Below are 21,685 nucleotides of genomic sequence, written 5' to 3' on the forward strand. Positions count from 1 at the left end.
GAAGGGAGTACACCTTTCATTTGCCAGGCGAACACAGTGGCTTGATTCTCACAATAAATGGCAGGCGGCCACCGAGTTGGCCTGGGGCAGTGATACCAAATGGACACACTGTATCAAAGCCCATCGCCTCTGGAGAACACTGCTCTGGACATAGATAAACAAAGTATTGGCTATTGGCCCACGTCCGTCTGCTGTCAGCCTCCTCCCCATGTAGGTTTTAGCCTGACTTCTACTGAGAGATGCCTGGGCTCTTCTTTGGCACAACCCCAGGGCCAGGGTGGGAAAGTGCCCAAGGTCACCTGTGGTTGGGAGCATGTTGGGCCACTAGCTAGAGCTGCAAGCTAGCCCATCACCTCCCACTGCAAGGAACCAGGGAACGTGCGACCCCCTCTGCAGTGGGTTGCTAGCCATTCATCTTTGCAAGGGGAGGCACAAACCTCCTGGGGCATCACTACATGCAGGCTGGGAGGGGAGTAACTGTATTCTTTCCCCCCCAAGACATAAGTTACCAACCACCTGATCCTATTGTATGATGCTGGCCAAAAAGCCCCCCTTGTCCCCAGCTCTCACGCTCTGCGCCCCAGCTGAGCTGTTGAACTCGAGCGCTTGTGGCTTTCCTGCACAGATGCCCCAGCACAGTAAGTTAAAAACAGCAGGTAGCCACTACCACAGGCACACGCCCCTCCTATGCCAGGTATGTGCGGCTGGGAGTAGGGGATCGGATGAGTCAATCACCTTCTCCCCACTTCTGTTAATTCAGGTTGGTTTCTCCAACTTGGGGACACAACAAGCCGCTCTGCCAAGCTGCCTCCCCCACCCCCTTTCTCCTCCCTCACAGGCTCCTGCTAGGTAAGGTTCCTCCTTCCTTCTCCAGCTGCTGAATGACTTGCAGAGAAGCCAGAAGGGAAGGTTCTGCCCCTGTCTGCAGAGACTCTTCCAAGCTTTCAGGGCTGACACATGGGAAGTGCTAGCAATAGCCTGCAAGCAAGTCCCTGCTCCCTCACGTAATTTCTCTGTTGGATCCAAGCTTGGAATTTACTGGCGCCTGAGCCTCTCAAGTGTCTTCTCCTCCCCAGATGGGAGCACCTTGCCTTGAGCCACCTTCCCATGTAGGAGGAAGCAGCTACCAGGCTGCAGGAGGGATGCAACCCAGTGAATAATCTGAGGAAAGCAGCAAGTTTCTATTTTGGGGAAGGGTGTGGTGGGGAGGAAAGGGGAAATGGATGAAACAAACTTGGATGCTATGAAGGTTCTTCAAGCACGGCAAGGACCCTGGTAAAGATTAAAAAAGAAAGGAAGGAAGAAGACGGATGCGCTGCTCCAGCCATCTCCATGCACTGTATCAATTCTTGTTCCAGGCACTTTATGATCACATGTGGTCTTAAAGGTGCAAGAAGTGGGGCTGTTTTTTTCTGACACCTCCTTTCCTGCTGTTACTGGGGGTTTCAGACTAAAAAGGAGGGGACACCACTCCTTAGCTTCACCCCCAGGAATGTGCCAGCTTTAAGAGATCTTTGCAGCTTTGGGAGATTTTGAGAGCACTCAGCTCAGAGCTGATTTAGTTCATTTTATGTATTTATCTCTTTTTTTTTCTTTTGGCAAGCGACATGCAGCAGTACGTCAGCCTCCAAAACCTTTCCATGTAAGCGCTTTCTTCTTTCCTCCCAGCTAGCTTTGTTCCAATTATTTGCAACAAGGTTTAATCAATAGTGTATTAGTAGTAGACAGAATAACCCCCAAACAAAACCCTGTGTATTTTTTTCTCTCTCTCTTTTGTTTCCAAATACAGATGTTTCCAGCTCTTAATGCTCTCCTGTCAAACCCAGGTACGTTTGCAACAGACTGTCTGTTTTACTAACCATACCCCCCCCCCAAAATGCAAAAAGTCAGCTTATGTTTTTTTCCAATTTACTTGTGGAGTTCTTTCTTTGCAACAAAACCAAATTGTTTAAAGACACCGGTCTGCAATAGCATTCAAACCCAAAGTGCCCAAAGCTCTTTTGGAAACCAGAGTAATTGCTTTTTTTCCCCTGTGGTGCATTGCTTTAATCCTAAAGGTGGCATGTATCGGTTTGTGTGGTGCTTGAAAATAAATTGGCTAATGTTGTACTCTCAACCGAAATCGAAATGTTACCTGTGCATTCTGTTTTGCTAATGCTGACAATACTGATTTATTATTATTAAAGTTATTAAACATAGCACAGTTTTAAAAGTTAAGGAGCTCTCTCCTGCAAATACCTATGCACATGGGTAACTTTACTCATATGAGTAAAGCTAGAGGGTAGATTCTAATCGCAGACCAGCATCGCTCAGGAGTAACTGTACTAACAGTTCAGAATCTTGCCCAAGGAACTCAAATGGCACTACTCAGGTGAGTAAAATTACTTATGTGCATGTTTGAAGGTTCAGGACCAATTGTAGGACTGGATAATCATGAAGGTAAGACTAATTATTTTAATTGTTTCAGAAATGAAATTGTGTCTATCTAGGAGTAGATGTAATAGACAATTAAGGTTAATGGGATTGCTCCTCTGTGTAACCGCTCACAGGATTGGGCCTTAACCCCTAGATAACGGGTATGTTGTGCTGTATAGGAACCCGGTGTATTTCGTTAGAATACTGCTCATTGAGGGGAAATGCTCCATTCCAGAAATATACAAAGTTGAGATTTTTGAGACCTGAGTCTCCTCTCACACCAGTTTCATACCAGTGTGATGCCATCAGGCCAGATCTGCAGCTGGTGTAAATCAGCATTGATTTCAGTGGAGCTATCCCAATTTACATCAGCTGGGGATCTGTCCCAATCACTTCAGTGGAGTTACTTCTGATTTACACCAGCATGATATGTGAGAGCAGAACCAGGCCCATTGGTTTTAAATCCAAAGTCAGAGCAGCTTCCTGTGGCTTGGGGTTTAACCCCCCCACCCCCCATTCCTTTTAAAGATGAAATGTCCCTTTTTGTGATCTCAATAAAAGCCGGGGCTATTAAAATGCACTGTTCCATACCAGCACCCTCTCAGCTAGACTCCAAACCGTTTTAACAGGCCAGCCTTGGATTCCTTAACATGCACTCCGGACCTTTTTAAGGTAAATGCCTTTGAAAACAAGAGGGGAACGGAGGTGCCTTTGATGGGGACAGAAATACCCCCAAAGCCTCTAAAGTGAATGTGAGACCCTAGACCCTTCCCCACCCCCCCAACACACACACACACACACACAAAGGCTTAGGGATGCAGCCTGTTATGGAGCAGAAATTAGCACAATGGTGTTGGGCCAGGTTTATTGCCCCGTTGGGGGTGGGGGGCTCATTTGATGGCACTGTGAAAGGTGGTGTGGAGCTCTCCCTTGAATTGCTTGCCTTTCCCCCACTGAGGGTGTATGGCAGGCGGAGCGGGAGTGGGGGGGGGCAAGCTGGCAAAGGCCAGAGCCATGCTTGAGCTCCTGTGTGATGAGCAGCTGTCTCTGGGAGGCTGATCACCAGTTCCTTTGGCAGCAGCAAGGGGTCGATCCCCCCCAGCGGCCACACTAAAGACCTGTGAAGATTCCACATAGATAATGTTTGCTGTGATCTTTGCTAGACCTCTCTGTCCTCCTTTGTGAGGGAGGTGGGGAAGAGGTGGGGAGTGGGGAGAGAGAGAGAGGTTTTGCCCTGTGATCTGAAATGAGCGGAGGCTGCTGAATGCTGAAGGAAAAGGTGGGAAAGATCACTCAAGGGGAGAATGAAGCAGAGCCAGAAAAAAAAAAAGGCGAGAGGATTTTGGATGAATTAAAAGGAAGCAGCTCCTGAGAGGGGATTTCTACCTGGCTTCTTCCCTGCATTCATCCCTCCCCCAGAGGAACGCACAAGTCCCCCATTGTCAGGGTTCACGGGTCCAACATGATGCTATGAGTCCTGATGGATGGGGACAGACAGCAGCCGGTCTAGGAAGAGTCCCCATTGAGCTCAGTTGAGTTGAGACCCAGCTGAATTGAGGCACATCGGGGGGGTGAGGGAACGGCGCAGGAGAGCCCTGCTCCAGAAGCCAGCCTGAGTCAAAAGGAGACAATTGCCCTCTTTGCCAAAGGGTCTGGTCCTGTGAGGTGCTGAGTGCCTGGGACCCCCAGAGAAGTTTACAGGATCTGTGAGGGCTCGGCCCCTGGGCAGGACTAGACCATTCACCTGATCATGGCCGTGCAACACCAAACTCTTCAGAAGTGACTCTGAGTGCCCTGCTTGGGAAACCTTAAAGGTTCCTGATTTCCAGACCATGCTGAGCATCCACCGTCTGAAAAATCAGGGCCCTTTAAAGTGTCTCACATTGCACTCCGAAAAATGGAGGCATCCAAAATCACTAGTCTCTTCTTAGACTCTGTTGGTCTCATCCTACATAGGGCTCGTTGGGCCACCCTCATTCATGCTGGTGAGCACTCGCACAAGCACTCATGGAGTCAGCGAGGCTGCTCGTCTAAGGGTGCACAAGTATGAGTTAGTGTTGCACAATCGAGTCTGTTGTGAATGTCCTGCCTTTCGTGCCTCACAATAAATATAATAGTCGCACTTTAAGGGTCCATTCAGAAATTGTTTATAAAGGATTAATACATGATTAACAGCTGTTACAAGCATGTGACAGGTATGAGCAGCCTACAGCATGGATGTTTATAAGCACGCCAGTAGAAGGTGTTATAGATGGTTGTAAACCATGGTCATAAGCAACCTGTCATCCCGTTAGACTCTGAAAAACCATTTATTAAAGCATCTATTAAGCCTCTATTAACTATTTATAACTAGAACCTTGATAGAAAGTGTGACCATAATATAAAATAATAGAGGATAGCTCCCACTTATGGCCAGTTTTGCAAAACTGCTCAGCACGTAATGGAATCTGAGCTTTTTGGAAAATCTGGGCCTGATGGTGTGTTCTGAGCCTGTCTGAAAAATCTTGTAATAATGTCACAAGTAGGTCTATGAAACATACCTAGCATGCGGATTTACTGTAGAGAAGCTATTAGTACAGGGAGAGCCAATCTGTGTTTAAGTTACCAGTTTTTATTATTATTATTTATTATGTGTAGTACTGTGGGAGACCTGGTCACAAACCAGAACCCCATTGCTGCCTTTCCTTTTATAGCAAGAAGTTCTGAGCCAGCCCAGTGGCCCATGTCACTGCTCTGTGAATGTTTCTGATGAGCTGATGTTGGTGCTGTAGATAATCTCTGACCAGCACTCAGATTCCCAGAGAAATTTGGGGCAGATTAAAGTGGTCCATAGACAGGGCCTGATCCTGCTTCAGCTGAAGTCAATGGCAAAATGCTCAGTGACCGTAATGGGAGCAGGGTTGCACACTATTTAGCAATACACCTTTAAGATCTCAGTTCTGCTATGGTAATAGCTGGGTGAAATCCTAGCCCCACTGAAGTCAGCTGGGGTAAATCACTGGTGTTCCATTGAAGGCAACGGAGCAACTTTACACAGCTGAGGATGGATATACCTGTGTGTCATGCACAAGCTAAAATCTGCATCCTAGCTGAGATTTTTAAAGAGGGCTAAGCGAAGTGGACTACAGCGGTTTCAAAAATCCAAGTATTTCAACATTTTTTCCTAATATTCTCACAGAAATATTTTGGTTTTCAAGCAACAACAAAAGATTTTGTCCAGCTTTCAATGACCAGTGTTGGTAATTTTTTCTGCTGTTGGTAAAAAGTTCAGGTTTTGAAAACTCTATTCTGAAAATTTTTGCTGCAATCAAAACAAAAAAAATATTTTAAACATTTTTTTTAACCAAAAACTGAATATTTTTACAAAAAAGTATTTTTCAGTTTCTATGTTTTAAAATGAAAAATTCAGTCATTTTGACCAAACTAAAATGTTTCCACAAACATTTGTATTTTGGTCAAAAAGCTATTTCTCCCCTCCCCCCCCAAAGTTTAAATTTAAAAAGTTCGACCACCCGAATTGCATGTCCAAATCTCTTAAGGAGCTTTGAAAATCTCAGTCTTAGCTCTTAAAATCAGGGCTTCCTACTCCACTTGCATAGAGATTAAATGAAGCCTTCTCATACCAATAAAATGCATAGTTAAAGACATTGATTGAAGTTTAACTGCTCCGTGATAGCTCTGTATCGTCATAGGGATTGAGGATTATCAGCATTGTAGTCAACCAGCATGTCTGTAGTAATTAGCTGGTATTTACCATACAATAACTCTTCTGTTGGGGAGCATGCGTTTCTGCTAGGGCATTAGCATAAGTCACAAAGCCTGTTTGGGTACAATACACACTTTATTTAGTAGCCTTTTGGAGTGCTCTGAACCACTCCAGGCTGATTCTGCTGTCAGTTACACTGGTGTAAACCAGGAGTAATGCCACTGACGTTAATGGAGTTATGCCAGTGTAAATCAGAAAGGCTGAGCTCGAGATTCTGCTCTCACATCATCAGAATCTATAGTAGCTCCTGGCCAGTGAGGAGCAGAATTTGGCCCTCTCTTTTTAGTGTATCTTTGAGGAGGAGAAGGGGCAATTCCGTCGATATGCTGAGACACAGATGCATGTTGGGAGGGTTACAGCACATAATGTTTGCACCTAGATCCACAAACACATCTGGCTTCTCTGGTTTCCTGCATCGATAGAAAGATTTGGTTTGTTGTCACGTTTGCTAAAGTTTAGGAAACTTTCAAGGCAACTCAGGCCTGGTTTGGAGCAAACTCGGGCCGGTGTATGGCACTGAGTTGATCCTGTTTGAAACAAGCAGCCAGCCTCCTGTTGTTTGAACAGGAGACCAAAGGTTTTGACCCAAGTTTCATGTTGAGCTTTGTGGTCCTGATGCTGAAAGTCAGGACATCTGGTCACCCTACTAGTTGCTCCTCACTCATACATGGAGCTTCCAGCTCTGAGCCCCCACTGCGGGTTCAACACTTGAGTTCATCATGTACATGTACCAGAGCAGGATTCTGTCCATCGTTAGCTGAGTCAAAGAGTAGAATGATCTTCCCAAGAGTAACCTACCATTTGCTACTGGTGAGTCACTGTGCATTAGGAACCACATTCAGTTCTCAGTTCCGCTCAGCATGTCTCGTGGCTGGCAGTGAAGGGTGGAAGCTGAACCAGGGGTATTTACTGTTTAGCTGCTTTACCATACTGTGATTTGTAGGGCTTGGCTAAGAAAGAGCCCCCTGCCCCTATACACGAGAGAGAGCCTGGCTCGCTTAGGGTGGTGTATGTTTTGTTGTTAGCCCGGGTTTTGAAGCCTGGATGTTCTTTAGCATTTCTGTCCCTTCCAGCTGGTGATTCTTGTGCACGATTGTATGACAGGATTGCTTATGATAGGGGCAGGACTCAGGGACCTGGGGTCACTTCCGGTTTATGTCTTATGTTCCTACAAGTTCATGCTTCAGGGTTTCAGCCAGCTACCTACAGAGGTCAGGAAGGGATTACCTTCTCCCCCCACCAATTCTTTCTTTTTTTTTAAATGTTGTTAATCTCCTTCCTCTGTAGCATCAGAGATGGCCACAGCTGGAGATGGGACATTGGACAGGGAGGACCAGGGCTCTGAGGTGGCACCAAGCACTCTCTTTCCCAGGTGCTTGGCTGGCTGGTTCTTATTCACATGCTCACTGATTGCTAGATGTGGGGTCCGGAAGGAAGATTGGCAGTGACCTCAGGCAGGGGCGTTTGCCTGCCTCTTCAGCATGCGGGTGTGGGTCCCTTGCCAGGGTTATCTGGGTCTCTCTCACTTAACCATTTCCCTCCCTCGGACACTGACGCACCTCAATCCCGCCTGTTCTCTGCCTGTGGCACATCACAGTCTAGTCTCCGGTGGGCTGTCATACTTTGGTCGAGTTTCAGTTGTTGGGTTTAGTGTACAGATGCTGGGTGCTGCTGGTGGCCTGTGATATACAGGAGGTCAAACTAAATACTCTTGTCATCTCTTCTGGCCTTAAACTCTATGACCCTAGGTCATCAGTGGCTCAAACAACGGGCAGTAATACTATTGGTCCTTTGCTCTCTGAGACTCTGATATAACATCTGCTTCGGGATCCAGGGGGCAGCTGGGAGGCTCTGGTTGCACTGGGGTCCGGGGGCAGCTGGGAGGTTCTAGGTTGCAATAGGATCCAGGGGGCAGCTGGGAGGCTCTGGTTGCACTGGGGTCCGGGGGCAGCTGGGAGGCTCTGGGCTGCAGTAGGATCCAGGGGGCAGCTGGGAGGCTCTGGTTGCACTGGGGTCCGGGGGCAGCTGGGAAGCTCTGGTTGCACTGGGGTCCGGGGGCAGCTGGGAGGCTCTGGGCTGCAGTAGGATCCAGGGGGCAGCTGGGAGGCTCTGGTTGCACTGGGGTCCGGGGGCAGCTGGGAAGCTCTGGTTGCCCTGGGGTCCAGGGGCTGCTGCGAGGCTCTGGGTTGCAGTAGGATCCAGGGGGCAGCTGCGAGGCTCTGGTCACACTGGGGTCCGGGGGCAGCTGGGAAGCTCTGGTCGCACTGGGGTCCGGGGGCAGCTGTGAGGCTCTGGGTTGCAGTAGGATTCAGGGGACAGCTGAGAGACTCTGGGTTGCACTGGGGTTCTGGAGCCTAGGGCCAGCAGTGGTTTGCCCTTCGCTTCTGGCGTGAGTGTTGGGACCTATCAGCAACAGTCGTGGTGCCAGCGCATCAACAGGCCCCTCTAATTCAGTTTCGGCTAACGTGGATCCGAAGTGTTGGCCATAGACTTTGAGTGCTACAGCTGACTTGCCATTCGCTTATTTCCAGCCCCTCTTTTCTAGTATTTGTCAATACTGAGGATGAGCCTGGCTCCCAGCAAGGGTCCTGAGGCATGCAGAGAAATGTGTGAGACATGCAGCAGCAGGCTTTGTGTGCTGATGGCACAATGAGGTTGTGGAAGTAATGTTTTCTGTGACATACGCCTGCAGTTTGCATGGGCATAATCTTCCAGGAAGATCTTCGAATACACATTACTCCTGGGTCTTTGCTGTCAGGGCCCCCAGCAATACAGCAGGGACAGGACAACCCAATCCTTTATTCTATGATTACAGTCATGATAACTTCATGGGGGTGGGGGGGACTCATTCTTTGAGAAGAATTCAGCTTCTTTCGCAAAGTCTGTATTTCGCTCTTGTTCTGTTGTTACTAAGGACAATGAGAGTCGGGGGGAGGGGGAGGAAGGGGGACACCTTTACTACGTCATCTGTTCTACTTTCTCCCCAGCTCTGCTAACAAGTCCTGGGTTTGAAGAATCACATTCACAAGGTGGCCAGATGCCAGGATGATGGAAAAGATAGAGATTTAGATTGGAAGCTCTTTAGGGCGGGGATTGTCTTTTTGTTCAATGTTGGTACAGCACTTTGCACAATAGGGTCCTGCTCCAGGACTGGGGTTCCTATGTGCTACAATAATGCAAGTAAATAAATAATAAATAATAATAATAGTGTGTTATAGTGGACATATGGATGATGGTTATTTATGGTAGATGGAAGGTTTATATTAGATAGAGCATTATACTGGATGAATGGATGATGGTTATATATGGAAGATAGAAGGTTATGTTAGAAAAGCAGATATTTATATCTGAGAATAATATTACATATAACATATGGAGAGACTGCCGAACCAGTAGAGAGAGGGTTATGATGGATATATTTCTATAGACACAGAAAGAGAATCGTCTTCCCTTTAGCAATGAATTTTGCTGTCCCAGAGGACTAGGACTTTGTGGGTAATAAGGCACAGGAGACCATGACTCATAACAATCCCAAGTAACAAAGAAATAAGAGAAACGAGTGGAATTGTTTCTCAACAGGACGGGTCTCTGAGTTTCCAGGAGACATGGGTGGGTCTTGGTTAGGTAGGTATGTTGCTAGAGAAAGGAACCAGATTATCCCTTCTTAGAAGGTAGCCATCTGTGTATCCCCAGAAAAGGAGCAGGATGGGGAGCAGCAGTGCAAGCTTTTACACACACACAGCCTCTCACCCCTTGATCCACCCACGCAGCCTCTCACCCCTTGATCCAGCACCTCTACTAGTCTGAGGGGAGCTGGGTCTCCAAGCCACATTCAGTCCTCTGTTGAGCCTGCCAGCTAGTTCCATTTATGGTGGCTGGTGTTATGGGCACTGGACTGAGACTCATTTCACCTAGGTCAGCTAACAGCCATCAGGCGGCAATGGCTTTGGTCACTGTCTATTTGGAATAGGGCCAAACCAGAGATGAAAAGCTCCGTATCCTATCTCTGCCCCAAGGATGTCCTGGAATCTAGAATGTATACACAAGTTTGCATGGAATGCAATGAAACTGCATGAGGACTCCGGCCTGGGGTGCCTCTAATTTCAAGCTAGGTCCCATCATGTATGTGAACTCCTCTCCAGAGTACCAAACTCCATCCCCTGTCCTCTATGTCTCCCGACCAGGATGTCCCTTTTGTTGGTTCCCAACTATATCCTAGCCACCTCCTTGGCATGCTTCTCAGGGTCCCAGACCCCATCCCACACCCTGCATGAGCAATCCTGCCCAGGATGGCCCAGTGATGGCTCCCGACTCCATATCCTCGCCATGTCTGTGGGGCTGTCCAAAACAAATTGATTTTATTTTTCCCTTTGTAAACAAAGGGGGAGAATCAACCGTCTCCTAATTTTAACCAGTACGTGAGGGACCAGGGCGCCATGACAGACCAGCTGAGCCGAAGGCAGATCAGGGAGTACCAGCTCTACAGCCGGACCAGTGGCAAGCATGTCCAGGTGAACGGCAAAAGGATCACCGCCACAGCAGAGGATGGCAACAAATTCGGTAAGGAGTTGGAGGTGCCCCCATCCTGCCAGAGCACATGGCCAGATCTCAGCCATCTGTGATGGAAAGAGACCGGCTGGTGGGGAATACACTTTAATTCTGAGCGATTAACCTGTGGCTATACCAGCCACATCTGGAAATGGTTGTCGGCCCTGCAGAGATTCCACCTCTGGGACCTGGTCAGAGAGGCCAGTGCCAACGCAGGGATGAGTCACGCTGCTTGGGTTAGATGGTGAACTCCTTGGGGCAGGGACCGCCTCTTTATTCTATGTCTGTGGGGCACCTAGGACACCGGGGCTTCGATCCATATCTGGGGCTCCTAGATGCTATCACAAGAGGAGACTATACACCTGCTGGGTTCTATTACCAGCTCAGGGAAGGGAGTGGGATTTAGTGTTTAGAGCAGGGTTCGGTTGGGCTGGATATTAGGACTGTTCCCAGTTCAGGGAGGGAATGAGACCTAGTGTCTAAAACAGGGATGCCCGGAGTCGTGACTCCCAGGTTTTATTCCCACCATTGCCTGTGAATCACTGTACCACATCCCTGCTCCATGCCTCAGTTTCTCTGTCTGTAAAGCAGGGATAATGGTACTGCCCCCATCCCTGGGAGAGCTTTGAGACACTTGACTGAGGCAGATAACTAGCATCCCTGGTACGGGGTAAGAAGGGTCACAAGGGTTGCTTTCATATATATCCCCAAGGAAGAGACAGAGACCAGGAGACCTTCCCATTTCATAGCCACAGCTTCATTGGCAATGCAACCAGCTGAAGACTGGTATGTATTAGAAACTGAAAGATGACTTCCTGGCAACTGAGAATATCCAGGAACCTATGGCCACCATTTTTAAAGGCATTCTAGTCTAATATACAAAACAACCTTGGTAAAGTCACTCCAGTCCATCCCTAGTATGTTTGGAACTGAATCGCTGGGTGAAATCTTGACCCCCATTGTTTTCAAAAGTCCCTTTGACTTGAGGATTTCATCTTTCATGTGAGAATCCAGCAAAACGTATGGATTGTTGTTTATATTTCCCTTTGTGGAAATATCTCTTGTAAAGGCAAAGTCCTCACTATCATCAGAGACTGTGATGCTTCAAACATACAATGGCTTGTTATGGTAACAATCCAGCACTACTTTAGGGACAATAGTCCCAGATTCTCCTCGGGTGAAGTTACATGCAACTCTTGCTCAATTTATATTCTGATCAGTTTATTTGGGGGTTAAACCTAAATCTGATCTGAAAGTCATGGCTCTGAGATCTTGTTTGGACTTCAGTTATGCACATGCTGGCAACTGGAAGATTAATACATTGTCTTCAACTACCAGGTTAAATCAAAAAGAAAAACTTTAACTGGATTTAAAATACACCTAGGTCCTGCTCCCTTCCACTTCAGTGGGAGCAGGAATCAGACTGTATTGATAGTCTGTTAGAATACAAAATAGGATGGTTACAGTTTGTTCTGAACATCGAATGAAGATTTAAAGATTCAGGGTTACAAAAAGTACAGAGCAGGTCCATTTGTTTTGGGGTTTTGTAATTATTTTAAGGATTGTTGACACAGATATTAATGGTTTTCAAAGGATGTTTTTTCAAAAGCCAGAAGATAAAAAGAACACTCCAAAGCATAATGATTAAAATTTATCCCAGAGGGGGGAATTCTTCTGTTTATTGAGGAATTGTTCAAGATCAGTTAAACATGACAATAAGGCTTGATCAAAAAGCTGGTGGCAGGACAGCTGTAGCCAAATCAAGGAGAGGTGCTAAAAACTTAATTGTTCCATTTGATTGAAACGGTCTCATTATAAACAAAAAGGTGAATGTTTTCCCCCTGGAGTGCAGCAGATAAGAGAATTTGCAAATAAACCTTGGTGTGAGCTTCCGATGGATCTTATGCACCATGTGCCAATTTCTGCACTTGCTTAGGAATCAGTCCAACTCCTGTTAAAGTCAGTGGCCCATTAGCTCCTCTGGGAGCTGGATTGTGGTCTTTATACCTGGAGCCAACCCCACTTAAGTCAAGGGAGTTTCATCCATGTAACTGAGAGCAGGATTCTATCTATAACTCCCCGTCATCCAAGCAAAACTATGGGTCCCCTAATTCACTTGATTTAGCAGCTGTAACAGACAGGTTAGTGCTAGGAGGCAGGCATAACATTTTGCTGCATTAGAATTAGATTCTGTTACTAATCCAAGTGTGGATAGAGGCTTTTCCTTAGAGGTTGTAACCAGAGATAGGCTAACAGCGCAAAAATTTAGATTGAGATTTTGACCCCTCTTAAGGGCAAGCGGTTTCGGTGGGAGGATTTGGGCTAGGGGCCCATCAGTAATTGGAACAAAGAGTATTGGTCATAGGGACATAGGACAGGAAGGGACCTCGTGGGTCATCACATGCCATTCCATCGTATAATCCTATTCATAAACGTATCAAGCTCCATCCCAGTTAGGTTCCTGACCCTGGCTACTCCTGTTGGAAGACTGGTCCAGAACCTCACTCCTCTGATTAGAAACCTGCTAATTTCCAGCCTGAATTTATTTGTGGCCAGTTTATCCCCATGGTTGTTCTGCCCATGTGGATTTTACATGGGAAGGGGGATGAAAGCCAAGATGCCTGAACACAAAACTGGGGGTCCCAGAACCTGAGAGATCTAGTTGTTTTATCACTGTAACTGGGCCTTGTTCACTGTCCTGCCCATCTATAACTGTACAGTTCACATCACTGTAACCAATACCTGGAGGGAAAGGCACCTGCAAAGGCAAGCAGCACAACTGAATTTTTATTGCTAGGGACAATAGTCTGTGGTTTTCTTAGGCTGAAATTCACCCCTCTGCAGAGGGCCTAACACAGAAACCACGCACTGCTTGAGTCCCACTTAAGACCCTTTTTGAGGGCTTAAGTGCAGTATGCCCACCCCTCAAGCATTTGTAAATAATTCCCACACCCAGAGGGTTCAAAAATTAAAAAGCATCCCAAATTTTGGAGGGTGGTCCTTCCCAGGCCCTCCAAAAATCATGAGATTGGCTTAAAAATCATGTTTAAAAAAAAATTCTGAGGCTTTAGGATGCACACAGGTCATGTTTTCAGGCTTTTCCCTATATCCAGGAGGGCTAGAACTTTCATTTAAAAAAAAAAGCTGAGAGTCTCATCTTGCGAGTTAATCCTTATACAGCACCTGGCACAATGGGGTCCTGCTCCATGAGTGGGGCTCCTAAGCACTACGGTAATACTAGTGCTACTAAGTGGTACATAGGCATTATTCTGGCCCTTTGCACAGGGCTGAATTTCAACCTAGAACAGCATTACATTTTGCAGAAGCTGAAGCCCTCCTGCAGTAAATTATACTTGCTCACAGGCTATTTTGCTACTGAAATCTGCTATTCCCCATTGCTCTGGTATTAGGCTTTAAAAACTGTCATGTGTTAAAGATTCCCAAAGATACCCCTGAATTTCCTTAATAAAAATACTTAATCTCTATTAATAATAATAAAAAAAATAGGCTGTTCTAAGCAGCTTGGAAGTTAAAATAGCTCAACTCACCAGCTTCCAGGTACTACTGCTTTGCCCTTTCCAGATCTTTCTCCAGACAAACACAGATGCAGGCTATGGTTAATTAAACACAGGTGCAGGCTAGATCCTTCATTGCAATGATATAGGTATTGTTGTCTGTTCACAGAGGGTTCTAGTCAATAGGAACACATCAGACCCCAGGTGTTCTAATTAAAGAATGCGGAATGGACGCTCAGACAATTAACTCTTGACTGACTGGTCGAGAGTCTAACACAGCAAAACACATACAGTGTGCAATGGTAATAATACTGTGCATAGTCCCATGCTTTGTGCAACTTTAACCTTCTCTTTACTGTATGTTTTGATGATATTGAATACTGGCAGTGGCCATTTTTCATCACATGCCCCCGTGAAGGGTTTGTTCATTGTTACCTGGGACAGAGGCAGAATTGCAATATTATAATTACTATTACTTCTGTCCTTGCCCCTAACAGCTTATACTATAACACACAACGGGTGGGAGGGGAAACAGAGAACGAAGTTACTTGCCTGAAAACATACACTTGGGCCAGGAGTCAACCCTGGGTCCCCAACTCCTAATTCAATACCTTAGCCACTAGACCATGCTGCTTCTTGTAAATAGGTGCTTCCTTTATTTCCTGATTTGATCAAAGTAGCAGCCCTGGCTGCAGACTTGGCTTTCACCCTGTCCTCATAGATCCTTGAGGTAAGTGGGCAAGTTATCTATGCTGGGTATGTGCTTCCATTTGCTTCTTAGATGAAAGGGGTGGTGGATTGCTGGAGATGTAAGGACAGAACTGCAAACCAGAGGCTTAGACACTCCAGCCATCCCCTCTGGCAGCTTTCCTGCTGGGTTACTCTCTAACTCCTATTTCTGTATCACGGCCCTGTTAGCTGGGGAGTGGAAAGCACCATGTGCTGGGACAATTCAATGAGATTTGTCCCCGCAGCCCCCCTCTGAGGCTGGGCACTGCTGTTATCCCCCTGGTACGATGGGGACCTGAGGCACACAGAGTGTGAGGGTGTGCCTACACTTTGACACTAATCTCCAGCTCAAGGAGACCTACGCACCCTAGCCACATGCCTGTTGTTTGAGAGGCGTGCATACGCAGGGCTGTTAGCCCTTCCACTGCAGCAGCTACGCTTTATTGTTAGCATGCACCCTCGGGTCCATCTCCTTGAGCTGGGACTCCTACTGCAGCTCCAAGTGTACATGTGCCCTGTGTATCTTGCCCAAGGTCACCTGGGGAGTTTGTGGTGGAGCAAAGAAGTACTAGCCAGGTGCCCTAACCACTGGGTTATCTGTCCTCTAGAGCCGAGATAATGTAACTGCTAGTAGCGCAGTCTGTGTGTGCCATTTGGTGGCATTTGTTTTTAATGCACTCCCTATGCTCTTCTGGATCTCTGTGGGCCTGAGTGCACACACTGACTCCCTGGCACGCAGACTGGCTGTCATTCACTCTAGCATCGGTGGAAGGAGTTTTGTTTTGTTTTCTCCCTCTCTCTCTTTCTCTCATCCTTGCAGCAAAGCTAATCGTGGAGACGGACACCTTTGGGAGCCGTGTGCGCATCAAGGGAGCCGAGAGCGAGAAATACATCTGCATGAGCAAGAGGGGGAAGCTCATTGGAAAAGTGAGTCACAGCCAGGGACACCCCCACGCCCCACCCTCTTGCCCCTCAGTGCTTTTCCCCCACCTCCGTCAAGGAACGTGGCCTTCAAACTTTATAAAGTGTTGGGATGCTGCCAGGGGAAGTGGTGGTGTCTCCATCTCTTGATGTCTTCAGATCAAGACTGGATGCCTTTCTGGATGAGATGCTTTAGCCAAACACAAGTGATTGAGCCCAGTACCTGGGTAACAGGGTGAAATAAATGTGATCTACAAGGGGTCCCTTCTGGCCTCCAGTGCCTGAATCTATAACATCTCTCTTCTTTATCGGGATCCATCTCTGAAAATATAGAACCCTGCAAGCCCCCACGGCTGTTTTTGTAGGAGCTGTATAAAAACAATGGGCTGGAACTTCAGCAGGTGTCAGTCAGAATAGCTCCATTAAAGTCAATGCAGCTAAGCTGGTTCATTCCAGCTCTGGAGCTGGTTCACTCCAGCTGTGCTCTTGCCGTCGCCCTGCAGGCTGTACCAGGGAACAGGCAAGTCATGCTTGGTCCCGCAGGTCTCATCAGTGCTGCAAGAAATCAGCCCTTCCCTGTACACACACACACTAGCGCCTCTGCACTGCTCCGTAGATGCGCACTGCTCCATTGCTGCCCCATCTGGATGCTTCCTCAGACACTTTTCTTTCCACTTTGGAACAGGTGATTGGAAACTTTAGGGATCAGAGGCCCAGGTACTACCAAGGGCCATTCTCATTCTGCTGGAGACCTGGCTGGCATGGACAAGGCCCTGCTGTGGGGAAGTTCATGCTGCTGGAGTCCTGGTTAGCCCAGATAAGCAGTGAGACAGAAAGACTGTAGGGTGCTCTCCCACTGCATCATATTGTCTCCCTGTTAATTGGAAGCTCCTTAAATAAAGGCCCTGGGATTCGATAGCGAGCTACAGGAGGGAGCTTTATTGATGTTCATGCTATTTCCAGAGAGCCCTGAGTAAACTCTCAAAGCCCCACATCAGCAGGCTGTGGGCTTGGGATGGATACTCTGGGGTCTGGTTGTTCTTTGATTCTTCCATCATGGTGAGGAGAAAACAGAAGCTCTGCCCTAGGATGATATGTGGAGTGGGAGATCTATCTCAAGTAGCTGTCTGAGCAAAACTGCAAGTCAAAGGGGGACTGAATGACTGATGGGATTGAAAAGGGAGCAGAGGGCATCAGTTCCAGTCCAGCTCTGGCTGGCAGGGGTTATAAGCCGTCCCTGGTTGGTGGCCTGGGTGCCATGAATGAATTGTTCTACATGTCTACTGAAGGTGGGACAAGAAGCAATGGGCTTAATCTGCAGCACGGGAGATGTAGGTTAGATATTAGGAAAAACTTTCTAACCTATGGGTAGTTAAGCTCTGGAACAGGTTACCAAGGGAGGTTGTGGAATCCCTGTCACTGGAGGCTTTTAACAGCAGGTCAGAGGAGTGGTCTAGGTTTGCTTGGTCCTGCCTCAGATTGGGGGCTGGACTGGATGACCTCTCAAGGTCTCTTCCAGCCCGATGATTCTATGAACCTGGTGAGTCTGAGTCCAGTTCCCACTGGATCCCAGAAAGCACCTCCCCCATCCCATTAGCATTATACAGCCCCGTTGTTGGGAGCCCCACAACAGCAGCCAAGGACGGAATGGGACAGAGAGACTGGACTCCTCTCTTACCCCTGAGCGGTGGGGTTCCCTGCCTGGCAGGGGCCTGGGAAGCCTGCCCAGCTTCCATTAGGTCTGGCAACCCGGCACCTTCTATTGGCACTAAATCCTCCCAGGCCTTGATTCTGCTCCCACAAAGTCCAGTGGCAAAACCAGTGGCCCAGGATCAGACCCAGCCTAACAACACTTAACCCTTTCCCTGCTGGATTAACCCACTCTCTCCCCCTTCCTTCCCTCCAGCCCAATGGCAAGAGCAAAGACTGCATCTTCACTGAGATCGTTCTGGAGAACAACTACACAGCCTTCCAGAATGCCCGCCACGAGGGCTGGTACATGGCCTTCACGCGCAAGGGCCGCCCTCGGAAAGCCACCAAGAGCCGCCAGAACCAGCGGGAGGCACACTTCATCAAGCGCCTCTACCGCGGCCAGCTGCCCTTCCCCAACAACGCCGAGCGGCAGAAGCAGTTTGAGTTTGTGGGGTCCTCCTCCCCGACGCGCCGGACGAAGCGCACCCGCACCCCGCGGCCCCGCACGTAGGGCCCTGCGCTTTGGATAGTGCCACTCACCCCTGCTGTGCGGAGGGCTGAGCCGTCTCCGCTCCCCGCACACAGACCCAGGCTGCTGCCCCATGCTGTATGTAGGGCCGGGCCATCTGCCTCCCCACACACAGATTCACTCTGCTCCCCCATTCTGTACCTAGGACTGTGTCACTTGCATGCCCGGTGCCCACCACTACCCCATGCTGCACATTGCTACGCATCCTGCCTTCCAAACGCGTCCATACCCATGCACACCCATTGCCCCAGCTGTACATAAGACTGTGCCCCCCAGCACCCTGCCACTCCCCATATTTTTTTTTTTTTACAAAGATGCTCTATTTTTATACTTCGATTCTGTTAGGCACAAAGAAATATTGACTCGAGGAGCAAGCGTCAGGTGTGGGGGGTTATTTTTTGTAAATAGATGTCACCCCAGGCAGGATTTCCCTTTGTTCTAGAGCACCCCTGTAACGACCCCCAAGATTCAACACCCATTGCTTTTCCTGCCCTTCTGTACAGCGACCCCTGCTGGGAGGGCAGCAGACAGCAACTGGTTTTGGAGACTTCTCCTTTTGACCCTGTTCTCAGCATCAAAGGTGCTAACTCCACCCTGACAGCCAAGTTCCTGTGGGACCAATCCTGGCAGCTGGTTGGGTTTTTTTAATCCGCTACATGGGCTAAGCTCAAAACTTCTGACTGGTGCAATCTTTTAGACTGTGGGACAGTCTCCCCTTGCGGACGCAGTGGAACAAGACTGTTGACTGGACTGTAGGGAAGAATCCTGCCTTGGGATAGGGATGAACTAACAGGACTTTTTTCTCCAGTGTGCATGGATGTATCTAGCAAACAGACAGCTGATATGAAGGAGACTGTCTGTCTGCATGGGTCCCAGGGCCAACAAATCCAAGTGACTTGGAAGCCTGTGGAGCAGCAGAAGGGTTGAGGTCATCCTGCCTTCCCAGAGGGGTGGTAGATGTCTGTCTGTCTATGGTACTTAGCTGTAGCCCCTCACAATCTGTAATATAGTTATCCTCGCAACACTCCCGGAAGGCAGGGCAGTGCTAGTATCCCCTTTGTACAGAGGGGGAACGGAGACACAGAGAGACTAAGGCCTGGTTTATACTTAAAATTTAGATTGACCCATCTACGTCACTCAAGGGAATGAAAATATTTGCACCCCTGAGCGCTGTAGTTAAACCGATCTAGCCCCCATTAGCGATGTGGCTAAGTCGGTGGAAGAATTCTTCCATCATCCTAGGAGGTGGATTATCTAGATGGAGGGGGGGGAAAGCACCCAGTGACTGCCATATAGGTCACACAGGAAAGTCGGAGAAAGACCAGGGAATTGAGCATAGGTCTTTAGAGTACTGACTTAGCACTCTAACCACGGGGCCATCTTTCCCCTCCTGGTTGGTTATTACCCAGAGGGAAGAGGGTTCTAGGACTGAGGGGTGGGCGTTCCAGCATGGAAAAGGTTGAGCACCACAGTTGCAGAGGCAAGATCCCAGCACTTGTTTTCAGCTTGTCACAAGCCTCTTATTTTATTTATTTTATTGTAGGGTTTTAACTTCCCTTCTTCCCTCAGTCAGGGGCTTTCCTTTTGCTTCAAGAGACCAAATTCCCAACCACACTCCCACTTTGGAAGAGAAATAAAATGAGGAACCCCCATTTGACTAGCCAGGGAGCGACCTGGCCTAGTGTCTATGATTCCCTATCAGGTAAAGAGAAACCACTTTTAGGGGTTTTTAATACATTCCAATATTTCCTTAAAGAGTCGACTGTTGTCGCTTTAGGTCTAAACATTTAGACTTTGGGATTTAAAAAAAACAAACAACCTAAAATGAATAAAAATTAATGTCTTGGGTGTTTTTTTTATTTCAAGCACAGCATGTTTTGGGGGCTTGTCTGTATGTTTCTTTTGAGATGTAAGCGTTGCTCTGCTGTACTGGGGACCCAAATGCTGCAGCCGCAGAGGGCCGGTCTAGCTGCACTTCCCAAGTTGAGCAAAGTACAAAGAGTTAAATAAAGTGCACACGTGGCAAAAAGCAAATGATTTTCCCTCCCCAGTGATTTCAGGCAGAGTAATCTTTGGCTCTATTTCTAAAGGGCTGTCTACACAACAGACGCTGTGCACAGACCAGCCTATCCAAGCTAGCTTTCATTTAGCTAGTATTGGTAACAATATGAAGTCAGCAGAGCAGGCTGGCAAGTCGAGTATGTACCCAACATCTATGCCAGGCTCGCCTCGTACTATCAGAGCTGAAGCCCGCACTGTGCTGTCTTCACTGCTACTGTTACCCACACTAGCTGGATTCAAGCTGGCTCAGTAGGCTGGCCCTTGCATCACTTTTGCTGTGTAGACAGGCCCTAACACAGGCACGGATGTTTAAATTTGTTTAATACCTCAGAATTGTTATCTTGATGGGTATTCCAGTGCCAACCCCAGAGTCCATTGTGCTGGTGGCTGCACAGAGGGATAGTGGGAGACAATCCTTGTGCCAAAGAGCTTAGGGTACAATTTTCAAAAGTGCCTGAGTGACTTGGGAGCCTCAGTCCCATTTTGAAAAGTAACTTAGGCCTTTAGGAGCCTGTGTTGTTTGAAAGTTAATAGACTGAACATAAAAACGGCTGAACTGGGTCAGACCAATGGTCCATCTAGCCCAGTATCCTGTCTTCTGACAGTAGCCAATGGCAAGTGCTTCAGAGGGAATGAACGGAACAGGCAATTATCGAATGATCCGTCCCCTGTCGTCCACTCCCAGCTTCTGGCAGTCAGAAGCTATGGACAGCCCAAGAATGGGGCTGCATCCCTGACCATCTTGGCTAATAGCCATTGACACTGCTAAGTCACTTAGGTGCTTTTGAACATTTTACCACTACAGCCCAAATAGCCAAATCATAAGAAGGGCAGGGTTGGGCGGTGGGGGGTGGGAACTGAAGCACAGAAAATTGAAAAGTCTTGTCCAAGGTCACCCTGCACGTCAGCAGCAGAGCTGGCAATAGAAGCCAGATCTCTCTATTCCCACAGCTGACACTATAGCCACTAGCCCACACTGCCTCTTGAGAAGCTAGAACCTGGTTAACTCTATTCGTTAATCAATGAATCCTATCCGTTTTCCAACACCCCTTTCCCCTGTCACTCTCACACCATTTCTCAGCACGGTTCCGAGCAGAGTGCCGTGGTGAGGTCTTATACTTTTTTTTGCTTTCACTACCGTTTAATTCTGTTCTGCATTTTACATACATCATAAACTCCCCCCTTCATCTGCACCGTACAGCTCCCAGCACGTGGGCCAGAGAGGAACAGTGGTTTTGTGATTCGAACTGTCGAGAGGCCTGGCTTCTATTCCTGGCTCTCTCCCGGTCTTGCTCTGTGACCTTGGGTGAGCATTTGCAGGAGATTTGAAGTGCCAAGGGGTGGGGGAAATCTTCCATAGTATGGAGTCCTTAAATCAAGACCAGGGCTCTGATTCTGCTGTCTCTTACACCGGAGCAAATCCACTGACTTCAGGGGGTTGCTGCTGTCTTACGCCTGTCTAAAAGTGAGCACGGAGTCAGGCTGTAAAGGCAGGGGCAGCTCTAGGTA

At 47.9% G+C, this 21,685-nt stretch overlaps 1 protein-coding gene and 1 long non-coding RNA gene across 4 annotated transcripts in view; one reads left to right on the plus strand and one right to left on the minus strand.

The window, feature by feature from the left end:
• Positions 1–14,405, minus strand: part of LOC123362860 — a 32,943-nt gene extending 18,538 nt beyond the window's left edge. Inside the window, exon 1 of the long non-coding RNA XR_006576608.1 lies at positions 14,278–14,405. This is a non-coding gene — a long non-coding RNA (uncharacterized LOC123362860). The remainder of the gene's footprint in view (positions 1–14,277) is intronic.
• Positions 1,504–20,260, plus strand: FGF17 (fibroblast growth factor 17). Of its 3 annotated transcripts, XM_045003361.1 has the most exons (5): positions 1,504–1,642; positions 1,790–1,826; positions 10,564–10,741; positions 15,794–15,900; positions 17,801–20,260. In XM_045003361.1, the coding sequence occupies exons 1-5, from the start codon at positions 1,608–1,610 to the stop codon at positions 18,095–18,097; spliced, it is 654 nt and encodes a 217-aa protein (XP_044859296.1). In that variant the 5' UTR covers positions 1,504–1,607; the 3' UTR covers positions 18,098–20,260. The 3 variants fall into 3 exon arrangements, with proteins under 3 accessions (XP_044859296.1, XP_044859297.1, XP_044859298.1); XM_045003362.1 differs by lacking the exons at positions 1,504–1,642; positions 1,790–1,826 and adding an exon at positions 2,983–3,087; XM_045003363.1 differs by lacking the exons at positions 1,504–1,642; positions 1,790–1,826 and adding an exon at positions 3,040–3,087 and having other exon boundaries at positions 10,597–10,741.
• The last annotated feature ends 1,425 nt before the right edge of the window (positions 20,261–21,685 follow it).

The sequence above is a fragment of the Mauremys mutica genome, chromosome 2, assembly GCF_020497125.1.
Source record: "Mauremys mutica isolate MM-2020 ecotype Southern chromosome 2, ASM2049712v1, whole genome shotgun sequence".
Taxonomy (NCBI): Eukaryota; Metazoa; Chordata; order Testudines; family Geoemydidae; genus Mauremys; species Mauremys mutica.